Raw genomic sequence first — 19,012 nt, forward strand, 5'->3', positions numbered from 1 at the left:
CTTCCCTTACCTCTCCCATTTTAGTTCGCAGTCCCTCAAACACCAAACTATTTTCTGCCTTCCGCTCTATTTTTGTTTTTATAGCTTTAACAAGCAGGAACCAGGAGCAGTCACAGAGCTCAGGAAAAGGGATGAAAAAAAGAAAGGAAGTCTTGTTTAGTTTTTTTTGTTTTGCTTTTTTTTTTTTTAAAGGGGAGGAGAGACCACAGAAGAGGAGAAAAAGCACATTTGGAGGGAGAAGGGAAGAGGGGTAATTCCAGCAGCCGTACCTGGGACAAAGCCTTGTTTCAACAACTGGAAGACCCCTGGTCCACTGGCTGTGTTCAACTAAGGGAAGGAGTACAAGACTTTCACCTCAGGAGCTGCCATCCAAATTTCTTTCTTCACCACCAGGTCTGGTGAAGCACAGAATGCTTGCCTGCCATACGCACGAAACAGAGAATACTGGCAGGCTGAGGTCAATATGGGAGTCTGTAAGAAGAGATGTCAGCAAACCTATTACTCTGTCTCCATCTGCTGGCTGGGAGACATAATCCAAGCTTCTGGACTGATATGGCTGGCTAAAGAGGAATATTTCTTTACAGAGACGGTAGTGAATGCATGAAACAGCCCACCTGTGAAGGTAGTAGAGACAAAAACAATACCTAAATTCAAGAAAGCATGGGATAAACAGAGGATCTCTGAGTGGAATTACAAAACTGAATAGTTGGTATGAATGGGCAGACTTCATAGGCTGTATGGTCTTTTTCTGCTGTCATGTTTCTATATTAATACTACATGGTAATTTAATAACTTTGCAAACTCCATAACTTGGTTCACACCTTTAATTGGTAAATTTACTCTCCCTGTTAAATTCCTATCTCCTTTTCACTCCTCCAAGTTGTGTAATTCCCTTGTTTTATTGTAACTGCAATCTTTTTTGAGCACATGTTAAAGTTTCTTTTTATGTTCCTTCACCTCTTGTTAATTGTAAACCGGCATGATGCGATTCTCATCGTGAATGCCGGTTTAGAAAAACTCAAAATAAATAAATAAATAAAAGTAAAAGCTCCTCTGAACTCCAAGCTGGACTCCCTATGGTACATTGATGATTTGAAGAATTTTAAAATAGTGTTAAGAACATTTCTATTCAAGCAGGCCTTTAAATGAAGGACCACAGTTTCTTGCCACAATAATAGTCATTGAGACTCTAACCTTCAATGATTTTGGGCCTTATAGCATCCCCTGCAAACTTTCCAGTGCTGAATCCATGATTATTTGCATATTTGCTTCTCTGTATTAGTTACTTATGAATGTTTTATTATGTAAACCGCTTTGAGCATTCTTTGATAGAATGCACTATATAAACTTTTAAAAATAAACTTGCTTATTGCAGACCCTTGGGTTTTCTTATCCTCACTTTCTTATCCTGCTTCACCGAAAGGGCTGCACTGAACAGAGCAGCCTGGCTCTCTGCAAAGTGAAAGGCCTGCCTGATCTGAACTTACTGTCCTTCAGCCATGCCCTGACGAAACCTATTCAGGTGACCAGTCCATTTCTGTCCTCAGAAGGCCTCTGGGCTTTGATTCCCCCAGGTCTTTCACTAATTTCTCCAACTCATTGCCAAACAAAGAGACTCTCTTTAAACAAAAGCTTACTCAGCCTGGCTTATGAAGTAGCACCACTATCTAGTTCCTCAGCCATACAAAGTGCCTGGCCATCACCACCTGCTTGGCAGTTGACCTACCAAGGTCATAAAAAGTATCTGCTACAAAAACTGCCTCCAATTCTAAATGCACTGTCTCCAGTTCCACACTCCATGGGGCCTGTTGCATCCAGCATACCAGTGCCCTTGCTACATATCCTTCGCAGACTGCCACCAAGAGCAACAGACTGGACAATTCAAAGTATCTCTTCAGTAAGGACTCGACCTTCTTATCCTAAAGGTCCTTAAGAGCAGACACTCCTCCTACTGGAATCATGGTCCTTTCTGATACTACTGCCACTGCTTTGTCCACTTTCGAGAGCTGAAAAAAACACTCTCTCCTGCTGCTGTACCAGATAGTCTTTCCATTACTCTCCTGCATTTCAATGCTGCATTGGCGTAAAACCATTCAGTCAGAGAACGCTTTGGGTGGCTTCCTAATTCCTGCAAGGACCTGGTTCCTTTTGGGTCCTCCTTTTGGCTGGTCTTCCCCAAATCTCAAAAACGAGACAGTCTGGATGTCAAATGCCTTGCCTCCTCACTTCTGAACAGCTTGACCGCCAAATCTCCTGCCTGTGCAGTTACTTCTCCCTCTTCCTCCTGCGAATCCCTCTTGAGAGGCTCTGTCGTCCCTGCCTTAAGAGGGAAAAATCTCCCTCATCCTGTAAGTCCTGCTCTAGCTGCAGCTTTGCTTTCTTTTACTAGTGGTACTCCTTAAATATAGAGTGCTTTATTGGTACCCCCCCCCCCCTTCTAGCCTTTTCACTCCTTTCATTTTGTGATATGCCTTTTGCATAAGGATACATTTGGAGGTGAAATCCTGTCCTCCCTCCTCCTCTAAGCCCCACAGTTCTAGGTCCTCCTACGAGCTCCAATGGCACAAAAGAGTGATTTGTGCATCCCGCAGCAGACCCCTCCTTTCCCCTCGTGTGCTCCAGCAACACAGTGAACTCTGTCCATGTTGCTCCAAAGAAGCTGCTCTAGCCACATTTTCCGAAGCCCTGTCACAGCTTCTGTAAAAAGAGCTTGCAACGCTAGAACACGTCGGGTCCTGCACCTGCTGCATCTGTTTCAAGGGAAGGCATCCGGGGAGTTATCAACAGGCCAAGTCACCACTGCACACCATGGGCTATGCCGGCACTATTGTAGCTTTTTTTTTCCCCCCTTTTCCTTCTTTCTTAAAGAATGAAAGAAAAGAAATGACTGTAGCTGGTGAGAAATGCAAGGTGCTTCAAGTCCTCCTTGTCCTGGGAAAGGAAAAGCAGCCACTAAGCTGTCAGCCAGGAGGTAACACCCTACTCGGCCCAAGCTCCCATTGAGAAAATCGACCTTCAATAAGGCTGTTGCCCCAGGTGCCTTACTTCCTCCACCTTCCTGTTGGACCAGATGTCTCCTACTGTCTACTAGCAGCAGAGAACTACTGACATGTCCCTGCTGTACCAGGCTATATAGGGAGGGACAGCAAGTCAAAACAGCTTGCCCTCGTCCTCTATCTGCTGATGAGGGAGGGGAAATCACATACCTAGAGTGGTCTGGCAGGACAATAAGGAAAGTTAGACGTGGCACTACAGTGATGAGAAAGGATATGGGGAGATGCCAAAGCATAAAAGAAAATAACTATATAAGGTGATTTCTTTCAATCATGCTTTATAATTAATCACTGTAATTCTCTGTAAGTGGCAAGATCTGATCAACATTTCAGTGTACAGAGAAAAAAATCAATTATATTCCAAAGCTCTGACTGAAGGGATACTCCCTGTTGAAGAGCTTGGCAGTGCTGAGATTGCTGTGGTGAGGGAAGAGTCTTGTTTTATCTCAATGGATTTGACTCACATTTTTGACAAACATACACACAAACAAAAATTGTTGAAATCTATGAGCAGTAAACCCCATCAAAACTTATCTTTGACAACCATTCAAAGAGGAGTGAATGTAATCCACCTTGGGTCTACCTTTAGGAAGAGACAGATCATCAAATGTTTATAAATTATCAGGACTTGAACTTGGCAATTTACCGTGTTCTCCGATACTTGAACGCAAAATAATGTGAAAAAAATCAGATAAGGATACCCCTGTCACAGAGTTTATAATTCGAAGCACGCATGTTGGGTGAATATCAATGGAATAACAGCATTTTCAGAATGAAGGATCTGCACAAAGGCACTTTGACAAGATAAGTGATTCAAAAAATTGGTTAAAAAGTGTATTTGCATTTAAAGTTTGAAAAAAAAGAAAAAAAAAAAAAGGAAGACTGTGGACCAATAATTAAATATAAAGCAATGAAGGTTTTATTAAACAGGAGTGCTTATTATGATGGTCCTTTTTTTGCTAAGAATAATAATTTTGTGAAATAGCAATTTTATTTACATGAATATTTGGTGGTTTTGTTGAAATTGGTTCAATCTTTTGTTTGACGCAATAAGTTATAAATAAATAGTAACATGGTATGAAATGGTGCCCCTAAAAGTCTTCTCCTGATGCCTGTTGGAGAATGAAAGGAGCAGGAGTAGCAGCAGCTGCTCCAAGCTGAAAAAGGCATCAGCAGCCAGTTGAGAGGGTAAGTAATGGTGTCCCAGGATTAGGCTAGAAAACAAATTGCTGCCAACCAGAAAAAGTAGCAAGGGCCCTGTCCTGGAAAGAGGCACAGGCCAGTGAAAGAATCAGCCACCAGGGCAGAAATGAGCAGCAGCCTTCCAGAGCCTGATAATAGCATCAGCCTCTAGGAGGAGAGGAAAGGGAGACAGCAGCACCCCAGAGACAGAAAATGCCATCGGACATTAGGACAGGGAAGAGCAACAGTCAACCAGGAGACATATGAGGGGCAAGACCAGAAGCGAGCAGCAGAGTTGCAAAAGAAAGAGTGGAAGAAAGGCTGGAGAAGAGAGGGAAACGTTAGAAGGGCAAAGATAAAAAGAAAAAAAAAATCACAAGAAAAACAAGAGGTTAAGAAAAAAAGATTTTTTTTCTACCTTAGCTCCTAAGAATTTTGGCCAGCATCTAAATTAGCTAAAGATTTTTCTAACTCTATCCAAAATCCTGATGTTCCTGTTGCTCTCAGATTTCTAACTTGTGCTAATTCAATTCTTTTTCTGTCTACACAACTGAAAAAAATTCTAGCCTTATGCATTGCACTTTGTGAAACAATTGCACAGAATTACATTTGTGATATCACTTGTGAGATGAGAGTTCACAGTGTATCCATAGCTCTGAATTTCTTGATGTGTGATTTGTTAGAATATTATTGTGCTTCTAATTTAATTTCTTTTTAAACATTTCATTTAGTGCTCACATCTACTTACATGGTGATTCCCTATTGATAATGTATTGGAGTGCTTATTATTCATGTATTTTCAGTACCAGTATGAACAATCACAGACAGAATGCTGAGCTTGATGGACCTTGGTCTGACCTAGCATGGCAATTATGTTCCTATTAGGAGTGTGGTTACATCTTGTGTCAGTAAGAACAACCACACAGATGTAACCAGACTCCTAATAAGAACATAAATGCCACCCTGGGTCAGACCAAAGCCCATCAAACCCAGTACTCTGTCTCTGACAGAGGCCAGTCCGGGGCACAAGAACCACTCAGATCCCCAACAGCTGATCTATTTCTTGTGCCACATTCCCAGAGACAAGTGCTGGCTTTCCCAAGTTTACCTGGCTGATAACAGTTTATGGACTTTTCCTTCAGGAACTTGTCTAACCTCTTGAATCCCACTATGTTTAGATGTCTTGACCATAATCTGCCAGCAATAGATTGATTGTGCGCCAAGTACAAAAATACTTCCTACAATTTGTTTTTAATCTGCCAGGTTCTAGTTTCATGGAGGGTCTCCTAGCCCTAGTGTTGCTTAAAAGGATAAGCAACTATTCTACATTTACCTGTTCCACTCCACTGAGATTTATAAAGTCAATCATATCCCCTCTCAGTGGTCTCTTTTCCAAGCTAAAAAGCACTAATCTGTTTAGCTTCTCGCCATAAGAGAGCTTTTTTATTTATTTGTTGAGTTTTTTATACCATCATTCGGTAGAGCCATCATAACGGTTTACAGCTTATGTATAACTTAGTAGTTAAACAGTAAAAACCAAGTGAACAGTACATATTTTTCTTTGCAGTTGTGAAACAGTAAACTAATGTTAACAGTAGTATATATGAAAATGTTTCAAGTTCAGGAAGCATTACATTTTAAACCCCTTTTTCATTTTTGTCACCCTTCTCTACACCTTTGCTGTGTCTATATCTTTCTTGAAATGATGCAACCAGAACTACACACAATCAAGGTGTCACACAATGGATCTATACAAAGGCACAGTAATTTTCTCAATTTTACTCTCTACTTTTTTCTAAATAATTCCTAACATATTTTCCTTTTTGGCCGCTGCCACACACTGAGCTGAAGATTTCAAGGTATTGTTCACAAGGACTCCTAGGTCCTTTTCCTGGATAGCGACTCCTATCATGGAACCCAGCATCGTACACTTGTAGTTGGGATTATTTTTTCCTACGTGCATTACTTTGCACATGTCCACATTAAATTGCATTTGCCATTTAGAAGCCCAGTCTCCTAGTTTCAAAAGGACCTTCTGCAGTTCTTCGCCATCTGCTGCCATCATGATGACTGGAAGCAATTCTGTGTCTTCTACAAATTTGATCACCTCACTTATCATTCCTTTCTCCAGATCATTTATCAATATGCTAAATAGCACAGGTCTCAATACAGACCCCTGGAGCACTCCACTAATAACCTTTCTTCATTGGGAAAACTGACCATTTTATCCTGCCTTGTGTTTTCCTGTCTTTTATCCAGTTAGCAATAAGACACGTCCTCCAATCCCATAACCTCCCGATTTCCTGAGGAGTCTTTAATGCCTTCAAATCAGCATGAATGGGACATTACACAACTTTTTCTGCTGTAGGTGAAGTAGTTGAAGGGTCTTGGCACTGCCTCAGCTCTTTAATGCCTCCAGGACAAACACAGTAAGGAGCCACTAATCTGTGCTTCACAGGCTAGCATTAGCACATGTCAAAACTGATTCTAGACCATTCCAATCATCTGCACAAATAGCTGCCAGTGTTCACAGAAATGCTCTCATTACCAACATCCTACTGATATGGGGATCCTGTTCTACAAATACTGATATCCTTGGCAATAAGGTGCTTTAATTAACATGCTAACATACTGCTATTCATAACATTGTGACAGTATTAAAAATCACATCTGCAATTCTGAAAAATTTGGAGGTATTTTTTAAAAAAGGAGCAAAAGGTTTGTGGAATATAGGATGAATATTCCCCAGGTTGGCATGAATATCTTCCACAGTCTGGGAAAAAATGTTAATGGACAAATATCTCAACATAATCTGCCACATATAAGAACATACGAAAATGCCATACTGAGTCAGATCAAGGGTCCATCAAGCCCAGCATCCTGTTTCCAACAGTGGCCAATCCAGGCCACAAGAACCTGGCAAGTACCCAAAAACTAAGTCTATTCCATGTTACCATTGCTAATGGCAGTGGCTATTCTCTAAGTGAACTTAATAGCAGGTAATGGACTTCTCCTCCAAGAACTTATCCAATCATTTTTTAAACACAGCTATACTAACTGCACTAACCACATCCTCTGGCAACAAATTCCAGAGTTTAATTGTGCGTTGAATAAAAAAGAACTAACTCCGATTAGTTTTAAATGTGCCCCATGCTAACTTCATAAAAATCAGAAATTTTGCACAAGTTAAGCCCACTAATTTTATTATACATGCACAAAAGACAATATGGAAAAGGAGAAATTACTACTTACCTGATAACTTCCTTTTCTTTAATGAAAACAAGTTAATCCTCGCCAGTGGGTTGTGCACCTCTACCAGCAGATGGAGACAGAGCAAAGCTGACATCATGGGATATATACCCCTGGCACTGACATCAGCCTGCCAGTATTCTCTGCAAAAGCCAAATATCTAGGGACTGGATCTGACACTTGCCAGTAAACCCCAGAAATCCAGCCACATAGGATGACAATAGCACCATCATCCAGCAGCCAAGTGAGGGAAGGTGGATTAATTTCCTTTTCTTTAATGAAGATAGGTTATCAAGTAAGTAGTAATGTCTCCTCTCTTAGCATTCAAACAGGTTAATCCACACTAGTGGGTTGTACCAAAGCTACTCCTGAATAGGATGGGAGGCTGCCCGTGGTCCAAACACCATATGCTCGATGGCTGCGGCCTCCCAGGCCTGCACATCCAGGCAGAATGCTTGGAAAAGGTGTGTAAGAAGGACCACGTTACAGCTCAACAAATCTTGATGGGAGACAACAATCTAACCTCCGCCCCTTACACTGCCTGAGCCCTAGTGGTATGAGCCCTAACTAGGCAACGGCTGCTCAGCATCCGCATACCCTGCCGTGATAACCTCCTTAATCCATCAGGCTATCGTATCGAATTTGGAAACTCTACATGCAGAACAAATTGCAATCAGAAACAGTCTTCAAAAGTAACCTACCTCAAGGAGAGGGTACGCAGTGGTCAAAAGTTGGGACCTGCCAGAAAATCCAGAACCAGATTAAAACTCCACAAAGGCACCAGCAACCACAAGGGAGGACGAAGATGCATCACCCCTTTTAAGAACCAGGCCACAGCCAGATGGGCCGACAAGGTTTCACCATTTACCTGACCTCAGAAACAGGCAACAGCCACCACCTGTAACTTTCAAGGAATTAAGGGCCAAACCCTTAATCAACCCATCCTGCAAAAAATCCAAAATGAGTGGGATCTTAACTGGACAAGGATGAACCCCTTGTTCCTCACACCAAGCCTCAAACACCCACCAAACCCGAATATAGGCTAAAGTTAAGCTAAGGTAGTGAAGAACTTTCATGCATGAAGCAAGGAGGAAATCACTGCAGCGGAGTATCCGTGTTCCAGCAACTGAGCCCTCTCAAGGGCCATAACATAAGACAATACTGAGTAGCATCTTCATGAAGAATAGGCCACTGATGCAGCAGATCCCTGTGGACTGGTAATTAGAGAGGAGAGTCCACCAGGAGCTTCCGCAGATATGCATACCATGGCCTCCTGGGCCAATCTGGTGCCACCAGAAGCACCATACGCGTGTATCTCTTGATCCTCCAAATCACTCTGCCCAATATGGGCCACGGGGGAAAGGCATATAGAAGCTTGCCTTCCGGCCATTTCTGCATGAGGGTATCAATGCCCAAATATTTCAGATCTCTTCTGCAACTGAACAAGCGAGAAACCTTAGCATTGTCACCAGCAAGTCTAGAAACGGGAAGCTCCAGCGGTCTACTAGGAGCTGGAACGCTTTATTTGAAGTTTCCCATTCTCCTGGATCCAGACTGTCTGCTGAGAAAGTCGGCTTTGACATTGTCTTTTCCTACAATGTGTGAGGTTGAAATCTCCTGAAGATGTACTTCCGCCCAGTCCATGAATTGGGCTATTTCCTATGACACTTGCTGGCTCTTGGCTCCTCCCTGGCAATTGATGCAAGCCACTGTCGTTGCATTGTTGGCAAGTGGTGGACAAATCACAAGCATGCCAAACGATCGTCATGGGCTTCCAGCCAACTGATGCTCTAGGAAGACCCTTCAGTGCCGTCATCTCCTGAAAGTGAGCCCCCCAACCCTGGAGGCTCACATCCATCATGAGTTCTAGCCAGTCCAGTGTTTGAAGGGTAATACCCTTCCTTAAATGATCCACTTGCAACCATCACTGAAGTTGAATGCTGACCTCCATCAGTAAGTGAAGCCATACTGAATAATCCTGACACTGTGGACTCCAATGTGCAAGCAGTGTGCACTGAAGAGGATGCATATGCGCACTTGCCCACGGAACTACTTCTAGGGTAACTGCCATCAACCTGAGCAACTGTAGGTAAGACCATACTGTTGAGGGTATTATGTCAATAGATGCACCTGCGTCATCAGTTTCTGAATGTGGCTCTCTGGAAGGAACGCCCTGCCTTACTTCATGTTGAATTGAACACAGAGATATTCCAGAATCTGCGATGGCTGCAGATTGCTCTTGGCCAAGTTCGCCACCCAACCTAGCTCCTGTAGCAAGGAGATCACCTTACACGAGACCTAAAAACTCTCTTTTATACTCTTGGCCCAAATTAGCCAATCGTCTAAGTACAGGTAGACCAGAACTCCATCCTCTCTCATTACTACCCTTACCACCACCATGACCTTGGAAATGTTTCTGGGTGCAGTGGCCAAGCGAAAGGTAGCGCTCGAAACTGTCACCTCAAAGCAGTAAAACGCAGAAACTGTTGATGCTACAGCCGGATGGGAACATGCAGGCATGCCTCTGACAAATCCAGATACATCAGAACTCCCAATTGTACTGCCATTATCACAGAGCATAAGGTTTCCATTCAGAAATGAGACACTCGCAAATGACTGTTGACTCCCTTGAGATCATGGATGGGGGTAAAGGAACCCTCCTCCTTGGGCATACTGAAATAAATGGAATACCGCCCATGTTTATTTGTGACATGGGCACTGGGATCACAGACCGCAGGTTGAGGAGCCTTGACAACATTCACTCTACTTCCAGTCTCTTCTGCTGAGAGCTACAGGGAGACACCATAAAAACAGTGAGAAACTCCAGAGCATAGCAATCTCTTATCGCCTCCAGAATCCACTGGTCTGACATGATCTCAACCTACCTCAGATAAAAAAAAAAAAAAAGAGAGAGAGGTGACCCCCTATCTCCTGTTCCCGGGGATGGGTCGGCACACCTTCATTGAGGGAGTCGGGAGGCACTGCCACTCAAGCCTGCGTCCCATCTGGTCTACCTGGGATGAAAGGACTGAGACCTATCCAAGGTCGAGCCCTCTGAGAAGCTGCTCCTATGTAGGGTCGAAAGCATTAGAAACCCCTAGCACGACCACTCAGCCAAACAATCACGGCGCCAGTTTTTTAATCCTCTGGTAACTGAGAAACCTAGGACTCACCCCACTTATTGGCCATTTTTTACAACTCACTCCCAAACAAGAGTGATCCTTTAAAGGGCAATTTCATAAGATTAGACTTTGAAATTGTATTGGTTGACAAATTCCTCAGCCATAGTTAACGCCTGGCTGCTATCATCGAAGCCACCCCTCTGGCTGAAGTGCTGACCAGGTCGCAGCCCGCATCTGCCAAAAAGGCAGCTTCCAGTTCCATCACTGTCCTGGAATTCAAATCAGATTAATCGAATTCCTGAGAGAGACGCAGGCAAGTGCGAGCCACCAGGAAGCAGCAAGAGGCTATCTGCAAATTCATTGCCATTGTCCCAAAGTCCTGCTTAAGGATAGCCTCAGTTCTCCTATCCTGTGCATCCTTCAATGCTGCTCCCCCTTCTATAGGAATAGTTATCTGCTTGTTGATGGCACACACCAGCGCATCCAATTTCGGAAAAGCACAACTGCTCTCTAGCTGCCAGATCCAGGGGGTATAGCACTTCCAAGGCTCATCCCCCTTCAAAATTAGCTTCTGGGGCACCCCATCCAAGATCAATCAATTCTTCAAAGGCATCCATAATAGGGAAGAAACATGATGCTTTACGCAAAGAAATTTAAATGAGATTTTTCTTTGGCTCAGACATGGAATTAGTACCTGGCACCCCCAGCATCTTCAATGGAGATCAGAGCTGGTAACTCATCTCTATGAAAGAAACACCACATTATTCTATATGGCTCCAACCCCGGAGGAATTTCCCCTCCTCCAGGGCGTAAGGATTGCCTTCATCATCCCTATCAGGATGACCTGCGGCACCAGCCTGCGCACCTGAACTTTTGGGTTTGGCTGGGGCCGCTGACTACACCTGAAGAAAGGCCCTCAGCCCTTGAAAAAATTCCACCCAAGAAACGGCAAAAGGATCTATACCAAAACCAGGGGGTGTTGGTCCTACACCCACAGAGTTGCTTTCCCCTGCTGACAAACCAGTTAGGGGAGCCCCAAAACCAGGTGAAACCTCTGGCAGTTTCCCATCCAATCCCATTCCCACATCATGCTGAGAAAAGGCGGGCTCAGCAAAACAAGTCAGCAACAACGCTCCCTGAGCCTTCAAGCAGCGCGACACAAGTTAGAGGGTATGCCAGGCCGTGATGCCCAAATATAGCAAGCAGCACAAAGGGAATGAATGCTGATCCGACATCCCCTTTTTTCTTAATTTTTATATATTTACTCTTTACCTGAGCTCGGCCCATCCTGGCCAAGTACAGAGTCAGTCTCTGGCTGCGGGTTTTGGGGGGGAGGGGGGGGAGATAGCAAAGGCCTTCACCACCACACTTGATTTCCTGCACCTACTAGCCTCTCAGCTGTTTGTCTCTCTAAGACAGTGGTTCCCAACCCTGACCTGGGGACCCCCCAGCCAGTCAGGATATCCACAATGAATATGCATGAGAGAAAATGTGCATGTTATGGAGGCAGTACATGCAAATTCTCTCTCATTCATATTCACTGTGGATATCCCCGAGGGAGGAATCTGCAGATATCACCTCAGGAAAACTCAACTGAGGAGTGTGGAGAATTAATTTCCTTCTCTTTCTCCTCCTAAATATTTTTTTAAGCAATCCTCAGTAGGGAGATGCACGTCCACCATCTGCTGGAGATGGAGAATACAGGGGGGGGGGGGGGGGGGGGCAGGTGTCAGCAGGGGTTTATATACTGTGATGTAGGGGTGCATAATCCACTGGGTATGGTATTAACCTGTCTGAATGCTAAGAAATTAAGTTTACCAAAACAACAAAAATTTAGAAATCTGAAAATAGCAAAACCTATTGGTTTTGGTTTAAAGTCGAATAAGGTGTGAAAATCTTGCTTTAAAGTTCCACAGCATTATCAAACAGAATATAAAAATAGTTAACTTTTTTACAAAATAAACAAATAGAAGTTTTCCATGCTCATATAAGCTCAAACTACTTCAACCAATATTTCTGAAGGCTGGCAGACTGAATGAGACTTGGATTCTAACAAACTTCAGAATATACACACTAGCAAAACACTGAACAAGTGAAAAATCAGCAAGTAACACAAATTACATCAGTATCATAACTTCTGTAACACTACCATACCACCATAATAAAAACCAGTATGAAACTGTAGATATCAAAATATATGTTTTAAAGAATGTTGTATTTTAGAATTTCAATTTATTTTCCAAATATTAAAAGCACTACCACAAGAACACAAATAAGAGAATGTTCTACAAGAAGAGGTATACATGTCTCTAAAATTAAATGCTGCAAGTGAAAGAGGAGGGAAAATATGTAGAAGAGCTGACAGAAATAGTCAAGACAGCAAAGTCATAAAAGAAGGGAAAAAGCTAAGACATTAAAAGAAAAAGACAACTATTTTCAGGTATCACTAAAAGGAAGTACAGAGATACAATTTTAAGACTGATAGGTGAAAAGAAAATTGTGGAGAATAAAAGAAAAAGCTGAAATACTTAATACTCTTCCTCAATTTTCATAAAATAATGCCATGGAGTAAGGCCAATTGGGTTAGAAAATTCCCAGGAGCCAGGTCACCTGAATTCCTAAAATGAAAAGCAGCAAAAAATGTAAAAAACAAAAAGCAAAGAAATATTAAAAAAATAAACCAAAAAAAGAGCAAAACAAGATAAAAAGTGAAGTAAATTATCAACAAAAAGAGCATGAAAAAGAAATACATTTTCCCTGGCGCCAAAGTTCTCAAAGTATATTGCCACACTTCAGACCACAGATAGCAGGGGAACATTTGATAGAAGGATAAGTAACACTCCTTTTACAGAAGAGAGCATTCACAGGGAACTAGTAAAGGGCATGGGATACATGCTAAAATATTTTCACCGACAATTCTATTCAATTAGTCTTTGAAAACAGGAATTGTTTAAGAGGAATGGAGAGGAGCAGAACACATCCCTCTTCTTAAGAGTTGAGGTTGGTAACTACAGGCCTGTTAATTTGACTTCAGTGGAGAATATAATGGTGTCACTACTAAGAGAAAATAGTGAAATATCTCGCACCTACTAGGTTGCAGGAACCAAAAGTACAATGGATTTCCCAAAGAAGATCACAAACAAATAAATCAGATTAATCTCTCTGACTGAACGATCAAAGAATTAGCATAGAAAGATGAGGGCAGAAAACTAGCATATGGCAGAGGTATTCACAAGCCTGTCAAGTTTTCAGGGTATTCTTAATGAATATACAGGTGATAGATTTGCATACAATTGAGGCAATGCATATTTATTTAAAAGGTTTTTATATACTGCATATACACACACACAAAGTGGAACCAGGCGGTTTACAATTAAAAGGAACATACAATAATAATCAAACAAGGTATAAAAACAAAATAAAAAGTATTGAATACTAAAAACACAAAGTACGTACTGAGTAAATAAAGATGACACTTTTTAACTTGTTAGGTTGATGTTATGAGCTAGGAAAGGCTTGTGAGAATAAGTAAGTTTAAGGCTTTTTTGAAGTTATGTTTTGTGGTGAGTTGTCAAATGTGTTTGGGTAGGGAGTTCCATATTTTCGGTCCGGCGTCTGAGAAGTACTGGTTTACCAAAGTATGGTTTATCATTTAAATTTTTGGATTCACTGGCGAATGGGTAGCCAGGGAAGTTGCATGAGGATGGGGATTATGTGGTTTCTATAGGGGGTGTGGGTAAGGAGTCTAGCAGCACAGCATATGCAAATCATCATGCATATTCATTGGTGATATCCTGAAAATGTGATCCATTTGTGGTCCTCAAAGGCTGGGAGGGAATACCACTACCGTAAGGCCTATCAAGTCTGCCCATCCACATCAATTATTCAGCTTTATAATCCCTACCACTCCATCAGAGATCTTCTGTGTTTATTCCATGCATTCTTAAATTCAGATACTGTCCTTGTCTCTACCACCAATACGATGAGGCTATACTCTGTAAAAAAAATATTTCCTTAGATTACTCCTAGTCTACCCCCATTCACCCTCATCCCATGATCCCTTGTTCTAGAGTCTCCTTTACTCTGAAAGGGGCCCATCTCCTGTGCATTGAAATACATAAGCAGCACATTTAAATACCTCCAAGGTTTCCATGCACAGGAGATGGGCCTCTTTCAGAGTAAAGGAGACTCTAGAACAAGGGATCATGGGGTGAATGGGGGTAGACTAGGAGTAATCTAAGGAAATCATATATATATATATATATATATATATATATATATATATATATATATATATATAACCAAATGGTGTATCCAGTCTGCCCAGCAAGTCTCTTATGATAATAACTCCATCATGCAGATTACCTCCCACGTCTCTGTTAAAGGTAACTGCTACTCTGTTCAGTTATCCCTGAGCCTTATGTTAAGAGTAGTAATATTTACAATCAACATCCAAGCAACTGTCAAACCGATAAAATTATTGCTAACAACATTTTTACAAGGAGAGCAGCTTTCTTGATAGTTCAGACAACGCTGTTTGAAAGTGCTTTACTTTTGGACTTGGCCGTAGAAGCAATGTTGTGCTTTTTCCCTAAATGTCTGTGTATCGGTACCCAGGGTACCGATACACAGACATTTAGGGAAAATCAGGGTCCAGCATGTTTAGATATTTAAAATCCATCCCCATCTATTTTCAAACAAATACCAACAACCATATCCTCTGCACTGACTACCAACTGCTTTAAATCCTTTTGAAGGTATGGTCTCCAGAACTGTACATAGTATTCTAAATAAGGTCTCACTAGGGACCTATACAAGGGCAATATACCTCCCTTTTACCTTTCCTAACATGTCACTCATAAAAATGTTGAAAAGAATCAGTCCAAGGTGTGATCCCCTGAGGCTCACCACTAGTAACGTCCCCCTCAGATGTAAACTCTATTTTCCACTCAACCAGTTTCTAACCAAGTGCATTCAATTTATTTAAAAAAGTCACCTATGCGACTTATAAGACCTTACTGAAATTCAAGTACACTTTATCTAGTCACCCAAAGAAACAGATCTGATTCATCTGAAAAGATTTGCCTATGGTGAAAAATCATGCTTCTTCAGATCTTGCAATCCATTGGATTCCAAAAACTGCACTATCCTCCATTTTAGCAATGATTCCATTAACGTGCTCACCACAGAGGTTAGACTAACTGGCCTGTAGTTCTCAACCTCCTCCTTTCTTCCACTTTTATGAATGGGAAACATCTGCTCATCTCCAGTCCACTGGAACTTCTCCCAACTCTAAAGAAGCATTGAAAAGATCAGCCAGCAGAGCAGTTACAATCTCTCTAAGTTCCCTAGTACCATCAGATGTATCCCATTCAGCCCCATTTCCTTACCTACTTTAAATTTAGTTAGCCATAGAAATGTACCTCATTTCCAATCTTATGTTCATTTTATGCAATCCTGCTCCTGGCCCTTCCACAGAGAACACCAAACAGAAATATTTGTTAAGCAACTTTGCTTTTACCTCATCAACCTCTACATATTCCTTCCCTTCATCTCAGAGTCTCACACTGCCATTTTTGCACTTCCTTCTATCACTAACCTATCTAAAAAAAAAAAAAAAAGTCTCCCTTCCAGTTTTACCATATTTGCTATTTTCTTTTTACATTTGAATTTTTTGCATTTCTGACTACTTTCCTAGCTTCTCGTAGTATGCCCAGTTGGGAAGCTCTGGTGTAAAGTTATGCATTTGGGATGCATAGATTTAAAAGAGCAGTATGCAATAGGGGGAGGATGAGATACTAATATGCACCATACACGAGATCTTAAAGTGATATCTAATGATGTCAAAGTCATCAAACAATGTGACACAGCCAACACGCTTCACAAAAATGACCTTTCAGTACATCCCTCATCAACATTAGTTACAAGGGATGAATAGAATTCTCTCACAGAGCTTGTACATCTGGATGCCAGGTATGTTTCTTTACAAAAGGTTTATCTTTATTTTGTAGTTGATGTAGGTGTTTTATAATCACCCTGTGTGGATTAGAGATAATGCATTAAATTATCTTAATGAAAGGTTGTTATATGTTGGATTTTAAAGATGAGGTATGTTTTGGAGATTGGGTAGGGGGTATGTATTTTATTTGAATGTTGATAATTATGATGTTTAGGGTAATTTTTAGTTGATTAACATATTGTATGTTATATACCACCTCCCTCAAAAGAAAAGCTTGACCAGATATGGTTCACAACAATACAATGAATATATCAATAAATAATCACTACAGTAATTGCAAATACCATGTTTTTCACATATTCTACTTTAAGAAAAACTTTTAAAATTGTATAAAATAAGTGGTTAAGCTCAGGCAAAAGTAAAAACGTGTATTAATGGCATTAAAGTTCTGTATAGAATTTGATTTAAGATGAAATAGCCTTATCCATTAGGAAGAGAACATACTGCAGAGATGTTAATCCTTTTTTCCTTTCTTGAGTTTATCACTATCATTTGTAGGCCACCACTTAGTTCTAATGGTTTTTACAGTCAGGTTTGAGTCTGTGGGTATTTGTTGTTGGGTCTTGTTATATTATTTAACTATATATTAGCTTTACTATGTAAATGTGTTCTGTCATGTGATATGAAGATGGTATATAAAACTCAATAAATAAATAAAAGTAATGGTACACCTATCTTTATTACATGTGTTTTAATGTGTACACCACTGATAAAGTGATATAAAATGCAAGTAAATAAAAGTTAAAAAACTGAACTATGCAATATCATGTTACCATGTAAAAACCTCAGAGAAATAAACAGAACTTTTTTTTTTAGTATTTGAAAAAGTAAGGCCAATATAAGGTTGTGAACTCAGAACATATCTTGACATATGGAATGTAAATTTTTCTGTTACATGTTTCCCTAATTCAGGATATCACTTAACAGTGGAACAGAAAGCTCTTGTACCTCGAAGCATCAATACACTCACTGATCAGTCATTCCAAAAAAAGTTCTGTCACAATCCGGTCTTTCAATCAGATCTGCTCGGTTTCCTAAAGAAACTGTATTTATTACCTTCTGGATCACTGCTCAGTGGTAATAAAGTTCAGCCTGGCTTATGCTCCCCCGCTAAACATCTGTATCTCCAAAAAATCTAACGATTTGACCAAAGTGTAAAGAATTCGGTCTTTTCCGGGGCAGCTCCTTCTACTTCCCCATCACAATACTTATCGTTTCTTCTCAACCTTAAGGAGGCCAACATTTTATACGGGGCAATTTGGCCTGAACGAGAGGAGAAAGAGGGCGAGGCTTGCCCCTTGCTTCAGGGATGGAGGTGGAGTGGGGGGGCAATACTACTGACTGAGGGCAGGAGGGGACAAGAACAACAATAACATCATGAGCAGCAGCGCCTGACCCTGCTGACGAGAGACATTCCCGAGGCGGGGCCGCCGCTTTCGCAAGGGCAGATGAAATTTCAAGACAGCGCTTGACTGGAGGAAACCAAGAGAGAGAGAGAGGGACAGAGACCACGGCAACAAGTCCCGCGTCGGACTGTCTCCGGTATGAGCGAAGAGAGACGGAAGGAAAAGCCAGCGTTGTGCCCGCCTAAGTGTATCCCATTCCCCCCTGCCCGCCCGCCCGCCCCATGACACCCACGCACCTTCCGAAGTGAGCCGGCAGAAGGGCCTCACCAGCTCGGCGAAGCTGAGGTGGTTCTTGCGGGCCAGCCTCTCCGCCTCGTCGCTGCACAGCGCGGCCACCAAGGGCACGAAGGCGTCCTGCAGAAACTCCTGCACGGACTGCAAGCACTGCGCCATTCCCCCCCTCGCACGCACGAGCTCCTCGCCGCTCTTCCGGACACCCCCCCCAACGCCGTCACCGGATCCCAGGTCAAGCCGCCGCCGCTCACCGACCGCCCAACAGCGCCATCGCTACTCCACCAAGCCCGACCGCCACCACTGCCTATCCCGTCATGCCCTTCGCCCTGTCACGTGACGCGCGTTCCCAGGTACCCTCTATGGCCGTCGGAGATGCTAAAGCGAATGTCAAAAACGCCAGGGCTCGGGCGACTCCGCCCACCCGCACTTGCCGCTTCCCCTTGGGCTTAGGTGGTGCAGCGCTGCTTTCCCTTCCGCGCGAGGAGTTTTTGAATGAAGGGAATTTGGTGTGGCCATAGCTTTTGGCTCAGACATATTTTTTTTTTTTTTTTGCAGCTAGCAGAACGAGTTTGTTGCGTCGTTTATAAATGTATAGCGAATAATCACTCATCGCGTTTCTCTAGGGGCTGTGCTAGTTGTTAGTTTGGTGTGTGCTCAGTGGAGTCCCTAAAGCCCTCCCTCTGCAGAAGACGCTTTTCAAGAATGTGGGGCATAGTTTTAGCTGCAGTTTGTGGGGATCCGCAGGAC

The 19,012-nt window shown here is 42.2% G+C and overlaps 1 protein-coding gene across 4 annotated transcripts in view; it reads right to left on the reverse strand.

The window, feature by feature from the left end:
- Positions 1-18,554, reverse strand: part of TRAPPC8 (trafficking protein particle complex 8) — a 431,358-nt gene extending 412,804 nt beyond the window's left edge. For 3 of the 4 annotated variants that reach the window (XM_029591182.1, XM_029591181.1, XM_029591186.1), the window contains exon 1: positions 18,268-18,554. In XM_029591182.1, the coding sequence (XP_029447042.1) occupies positions 18,268-18,424 (157 nt within the window). In that variant the 5' untranslated portion in view covers positions 18,425-18,554. Of the gene's footprint in view, positions 1-10; positions 156-18,267 lie in introns of those variants that run through there. The other variant, XM_029591183.1, reaches the window with a different exon arrangement.
- Between the last annotated feature and the right edge of the window lie 458 nt (positions 18,555-19,012).

This window comes from Rhinatrema bivittatum, chromosome 2 (genome assembly GCF_901001135.1).
Source record: "Rhinatrema bivittatum chromosome 2, aRhiBiv1.1, whole genome shotgun sequence".
In the NCBI taxonomy this organism is placed as follows: domain Eukaryota; kingdom Metazoa; phylum Chordata; class Amphibia; order Gymnophiona; family Rhinatrematidae; genus Rhinatrema; species Rhinatrema bivittatum.